This window comes from Monopterus albus, unplaced genomic scaffold, assembly GCF_001952655.1.
Source record: "Monopterus albus unplaced genomic scaffold, M_albus_1.0 scaffold122.1, whole genome shotgun sequence".
NCBI lineage: Eukaryota > Metazoa > Chordata > Actinopteri > Synbranchiformes > Synbranchidae > Monopterus > Monopterus albus.
In genome coordinates, this window is record NW_018128002.1 from 1,504,389 (window position 1) to 1,510,918 (window position 6,530).

Genomic DNA, 6,530 nt, shown 5'->3' on the forward strand with positions numbered 1-6,530 from the left:
GGGCCATTGCCACCTCCCTCGTCACTCTATGCTGCAATTCCTTGTAATCCTGTCTATTGTCTTCGCTCCTTTCTACATCCCATTTCTTTTTAGCTAGCCTCTTCCTCTGAATGCTGTCCTGTACTTCCTCATTCCACCACCATGTTTCCTTATCTTCTTTCCTCCTTCCAGATGACACACCTAGCACCTTCCTACCTGTCTCCCTGATCACTTCTGCTGTAGTTTCCCAGTCATCTGGAAGTTCTTCCTGACCACCCAAAGCCTGTCTCAACTTCTGTCTGAATTCCTCACGACATTCTTTCTTTTGCAACTTTCGGTGTGTGAATGGGTGAATGGTGTATAATCTCCCTGTAAAGCGCTTTGGCCAGTGCATAAAAGTGCTATATAAAATACAGTCCATTTACCATTCTTCCTGAGTCACCAGTGTCATCCTACACACCACCATCCTGTTTATCACTCGCTGTGCACCTCTTAGACTACATTCACACTGCAGGCTGAAGTGGCTCAAATCCGATCTTTTTGCCCAAATGTGATCCGATTTCTTTATGACAGTGTGAACAGCACAAATCTGATTTTTTCAAATCTGGCCCAGGCCACTTTCATATGTGGTCCTAAATGGGATACATATCCGATGTTTTGCAATGCGACTTCAGTCTGAACGGCCATGACGCATTTAATGTGATCTTTATGTCATTGAAATGCGACAGACGTCACAATTCTGCGCTGGAGGAGGTGAGGGGTAATAAAAAAAAAATGGCAGACAACGGTGATTCAGGTGGTGATAACGTTTCCTTACTCACTCAGAAATTATTAATGAATTCTGTGTCCGTGAAGCCCCTCACAGAAGCCAACCAGTCCTCGATCCGACTCCGCCCCCACTCATTCCTCTGTACAGAGGTAGCAGCCACTGCTCCACAAAAGGCCATAAGCAATATATTTGTGCTCTCCTTCTTCTTGATGTTCTTATTATTATTATTTCTTTATTGCGATTGCACATTAACTGGTACATCGCTATGCACATGCTATTATGAGCCGCATCCATTTTTATTTTTGCAAACACAGTACGCTGTGTCTGACGTCACGTCCTCCTATTCAACAGCCTAACCACAGCTGACAGCTGATTGTCAGCTTGGTGCGTCTCTGCTCTCACTGGACAGTTACTTCAAAGTTTGTCCTTTTTCATTAGATGTTTATGTAACTATCTGATGTATAATTTACATACCAAAAGATCTTATAAAAGTCCTTGGAAGATGTTTTCTCTCATGAAAAGTGATTTGTTTTGCAGCTTGCTCAGAAGCATGGTCCAGTGTTCAGCCTGAGGAGAGGCAATGAGAGGATGGTGTTTATTTCAGGATACAAGATGGTCAAAGAGGCTCTTGTTAACCAGCTGGACAGCTTTGTTGATCGACCTATCATCCCTATTTTCCATCCTATCTTCAAGGGCCTTGGTGAGTAAGTGAAAGAATGAGTGATAGCATGGAGGTGTGGTACAACTAATGGCGTTTCTTCAGAAATCTTTCATGCTGTGTTGAAGGATTAAGTTAAAATCATGGCCAACCCATGCAAGACAAACTGCATTATAAATTTTTACAGGCATAGCTATGAGTAATGGATACCTGTGGAAGAAACAAAGAAAGTTTGCCAATGCTCATTTGCGTTACTTTGGAGAAGGCCAGAAAACTCTGGAAAAATATATTGAAGTGGAAAGCAACTACCTTTGTGAAGCCCTTAAAGAGGTACAAGGCAAGTAGACTTGTTTTGACTTGTGTGTGCCATGCATGAATGGGATTGTTTTTCCAGTATGATTTATCATGACTTTACTGAATTCACTATATTCCCAGGGAGACCATTCAACCCCCACTACACTATAACCAATGCAGTCAGTAACATCATTTGCTCTGTGCTATTTGGACATCGCTTTGAATACAATGATCAAAGCTTTCGCAAGTTTCTGGAGTTGGACAATGAGGCCATTTTTCTCTCTGGTTCTTTTGTGAGTCAGGTAGGTCCTATTAACCTGCTATATTGTAATTATAAAACCAACTAGCTCCTTAACTGATCTGAGAGCTTTCCCCATGAAATAGCTGTATGATGCCTTCCCTGGTCTGCTGAAGTACCTGCCAGGACCTCACCAGACTGTTCACTCCAACTACAAGGAGATCTTGACTTTCCTGAAGAAGGAAATCAAGAAGCACCAGGAGGAGGTGAACCCTGATGACCCCCGCGATTACATTGATGTATACCTGGCAGAGATGGAGAAGGTAACATATTTATACAGGTCAGTTATTATATGAACCACTGACAAAGAACATGGTGTCCTAGTGGTCTCATTCAAGTATATGCCACAGAATTGCAGTGTCCATGGTTCAGGTCCACCTGGACTTTTGCTGCATTTTATGTCACTCTTTTTTCCTTTACTTTTTCTCTTTGTAGCCTGTCAAAAAATAACATACTAAAAAAGAAAGAACTGATGAAGATACAAGTTGTGTTACACTGACAGGTGCAACACAGCTAACAGGAGAGTGGGAGGCAGACAGGTTTTCAAAGCACTTGGTGATGATGTGCTGCCTGACAAGTCAAAATGTTTGCTGTAAATAAGGTCTACTGAATAAGATGAAAATATACTCATAGCAACCTCACCTAATGCCACTAAAAAGTTTTAGGCATGTTCTAAGTACAGTTAAGCTGAGTACAATTAAAAGATATTTAGAGATACTTACCAGTTATGCTATGTACACATGCAATTTTCCATCTATGGTTAGTAATGCAAAAAATGGCCTATAACAGCACGGCACTACTGTATGTATGGTGCCATCAAATTACAGTGAATTCTGTTTATACATTACCAGACAACAGAAGATCCCCAGGCTGGCTTCAATGCTGACGGCCTGCTGGTTTGCATCCTTGACCTGATTGAGGCTGGTACAGAAACAACTGCCACCACATTACGCTGGGGCCTTCTTTTCATGATGCACTACCCAGAGATACAAGGTTAGTGCCCTCTTAATCACAGGGCTTGAATTTCAGTGCGGGATTGCAGGTGTTGAGCATAATTTCAGTGATTACCACAAATGTAGCTCTTATAATGCAGGAAATTCTTGCACACATTTACAGAAATGTTAAACAGTGGGTGTGCTCCAAAACCCGATCAGCACAGTACCGGATGGGCTGGTCTCTGTTCATTTGAACTACACTACATAACTGGCTGCTTGGTTAGCTATACAGAATATGCCCATGGCTTGAACGTAACAATAGTTCAATGAGCTGTAAAATGTACAGTACTGTGTCTTTTTACTTGCCGATGTTACAAAACCTCAATTTGAGGCCGTTACTTGGACAGCAGCATTGAAAATTTCATTTCAGCGTTTGGCCCTGACTGAGAGCAAATTTTTAAAGTTATCAAATGGAAAGTGGAAGAGATAGAAGACAGGGGAATAATTATGCATGATGACAAGAGAAAAGGGAGCCACCAAATGAAAGACTAGGGACAATGATGCAGCTCAAGAGAGGGGAAACAGACAAATTACAGCAATGGTTCAGGGAATTGCTTCAAATGAAGCAGAGTGATGAAATGCAATTATAGGACTGGGTAAGACCTGTAGTTAAGCTCACAGGTATTAACACCCCCAAAGTATATAAATCCCACCTATGTTAAGCATTTAATGGGGGAATTCCCTCCCCATTTTAAAAAATGAATTTCAGGTCCCAAATCACATTAAGCACAGATGTGTTCTTATGAAGATTGTAGCCATTTCAACCATGGCGTCCAGTGAGCTGCCTTCTATTGTGATTCTGCTTCTTCACTCAGATAAAGTCCAGGCAGAGATAGACAGAGTGATTGGACAGTCTCGTCCTCCTACCATGGCAGACAGACCCAACCTGCCCTACACTGACGCTATCATCCATGAGATTCAAAGAATGGGAAATATTTTACCCAATGGATTTCCCAAAATGGCCAATAAGGACACTACACTGGGAGGATACTTCATACCCAAGGTAATTAAGTATTTGTCAGACTCACCCAGAGATAAATGTCAAGCTGTGAAATGTGATTATTACTTTTACACAGCTGATAACAAAAACAACTCGACTCTTTTCCCAGGGCACAGTTATTAATACGATCCTTTCATCTGTGCTGTTTGATAAGAATGAGTGGGCAACTCCACATACCTTCAACCCTGAGCATTTCTTGGATTCAGAGGGCCGGTTCCGCAGGAGAGATGCCTTCTTGCCATTTTCAGCAGGTTTGTTCTAGAATCACCTTTAATTGCCAAGTATGTTTGAACATACAGGAATCTGACTCTAGTAGAGAGGCTCTCAGTGTGTTGAAAATAACAATGACACTAAAAATATAAGGTAGACCATTAAAAATGAGAATAAGAATAAACAGTGTGTGCATTCAAAAGGGAAATGTGTGCAATCAAAAAAAGGAAAGGAATGAGAGGGAAAGAAAGACAGCTTTTATAAATACCTGTACATTTATATATATTATGGCAGTGGCAGAAGAATTTTCAGACTGATATACAGTAGTTCAGATTGATATACATTGGTTATATTTACAGTTTATTACACTTGGGTTATTGCTGTGTTCAGTCAGACAGTCACGAATTAAGCATTCATCAGAGTGATGGCACGGGGGAAGAAACTGTCCCTTGTAACACTTTCCAGAGGGCCTCTTCTGTAGGCCTCTTTGTTGGCATGACAAAACTGCTTGAGTTTTATTGTGAACTGGGGCTCATTGCTGTTGTATGTGCAGAAGGTCTTGGCACACATGTCCTCACAAAAGCTGAGCTCATCCAGATCTGTAGAAACAGCCTCAAATACACTCCAATCTGTGCAGTCAAAGCAGGCCTGTAGCTCTGACTTTGCCCGCTCAGTCCATCTTTTCACTGTTTTGATTATAGGCTTTGCAGCTTTAAGTTTCTGCCCATAGGTTGGGATGAGATGGACCATGCAGTGACCAGAGAGACTGAGGGCTGCAAGGAGAACAGAGCGATAGGTGTCCTTTATTGCTGTGTAGCAGTAGTCTAGTGTGTTTTTGTCCCTGGTGGAACAACTGACGTGCTGTCTGTATTTGTACAATTTGTGGGTGAGATTTGCCCTGTTAAAATCCCCTAGAACCATCAGTGGGGAGTTGGGATGTTTGAGTTCCATGCTAGTTATCTGTTCAGCCAGGTGCTGTAGTGTACTAGCGTGGGCCTGTAGTCTTACAAACATTCTGACCATGAATGACAAAAATTCCCTGGGGGAATAAAATGGTTTGCAGTTAATGAAGAGAGTCTCTAAGTCCGTGTTGCACTGTGACATCTATACACCAACCTTCATTTATGCAGAAGCAGATTCCGCCTCCTCTCATTTTCCTGGATAACTCCATTACGTGATCTGCTCTGTATACCTGGAGTCCCAGTAATTGTATTACGCTGTCTGAGATGGAGTTGCCGAGCCAAGTCTCTGTGAAGCATAGTGAAACCAGTCAGAGTAAGTCCAGTTGACAAGAAGGAATTCATCCATTTTGTTGGCCAGAGAGAGGATATTTGATAGGTGGGTAGATGGGACTGGCGTCTGGGTCTCTCTCTGTCATAAACTAACCAAGGTCCCCACTCTTTTCCCTCACCAGCATTTTCTCCACATCCCATAGAAGGCTGCTGCCCCCCCCTCGGCCAAAATGTCCACGCATAGAAATTAGCAAAAATGGGAGAAAAGGTGTTTGAAATGAATTGTCAGATGTTTAAGAGTTCTTCTCTGGCGAAGGAAATCCAGGATGGGCTGCAGAAGCCCGAGAAAGCCAGGAAAACTAACAAACACTTGAAAGAATGCATTACCAAGACAGTCATCTGGGGTGCCATCTTTCACCATTGCTCCATTTCAATAATTTTATATGACTTACAAGAATTGCTATCATCATTATTCAGCTATCATCATCAGTATTCATAATAAGAACATGTACCATAGGGGAGAAATCTACTAACCTAAAACTGCTGCTGGTTGTTCCCCACAGGTAAACGGGTGTGTTTAGGGGAGCACTTGGCCAGAATGGAGCTGTTCCTTTTCTTTACATCTCTCCTCCAGCACTTCACCTTCTCTGCTGTTCCTGGAGAAATGCCCAGCTTGGAGGGTGTGGTGAGCTTCACCCATTCCCCACAGAAGTTCAGGATGTTAGCCGTGCCTCGCTGATGTTCCCTACATCTTCAACTATCCTCATCATAGAAGCAAAAAACAAGCGCTGAGAGGGACCTACACATTGTTTTTGAGATCAGAAAATCAAAGATCCTGTTTGTAGATTTATAAAAAATATTTAAAAATCACCTTCAGTGAAGCAATAACATTACATGTATTAGGTCAATAGCACCTAAACTCATCTTCAATTTCAAGACCATAACAGGAAGCTTAATTGCCTTTAATATGATTTTTTAAAGTAATTAATGTCCTTGTACACCTCTGGACACACACACAGAGATGTTTACTACTATTTGGCCTGAGTAATGTTCTTCTTAAAATTGCATGTTTGTGTCCAATCAAAATAATTAATA

The 6,530-nt window shown here is 41.8% G+C and overlaps 1 protein-coding gene across 1 annotated transcript in view; it reads left to right on the forward strand.

The window, feature by feature from the left end:
* The window catches only part of LOC109966975 (cytochrome P450 2J2-like), a 7,718-nt gene extending 1,544 nt beyond the window's left edge, over nucleotides 1–6,174 (forward strand). Inside the window, exons 2-9 of the mRNA XM_020612263.1 lie at nucleotides 1,286–1,448; nucleotides 1,594–1,743; nucleotides 1,842–2,002; nucleotides 2,085–2,261; nucleotides 2,850–2,991; nucleotides 3,809–3,996; nucleotides 4,103–4,244; nucleotides 5,999–6,174. Coding sequence (XP_020467919.1) covers nucleotides 1,286–1,448; nucleotides 1,594–1,743; nucleotides 1,842–2,002; nucleotides 2,085–2,261; nucleotides 2,850–2,991; nucleotides 3,809–3,996; nucleotides 4,103–4,244; nucleotides 5,999–6,174 — 1,299 coding nt within the window. The remainder of the gene's footprint in view (nucleotides 1–1,285; nucleotides 1,449–1,593; nucleotides 1,744–1,841; nucleotides 2,003–2,084; nucleotides 2,262–2,849; nucleotides 2,992–3,808; nucleotides 3,997–4,102; nucleotides 4,245–5,998) is intronic.
* Nucleotides 6,175–6,530: the final 356 nt, after the last annotated feature.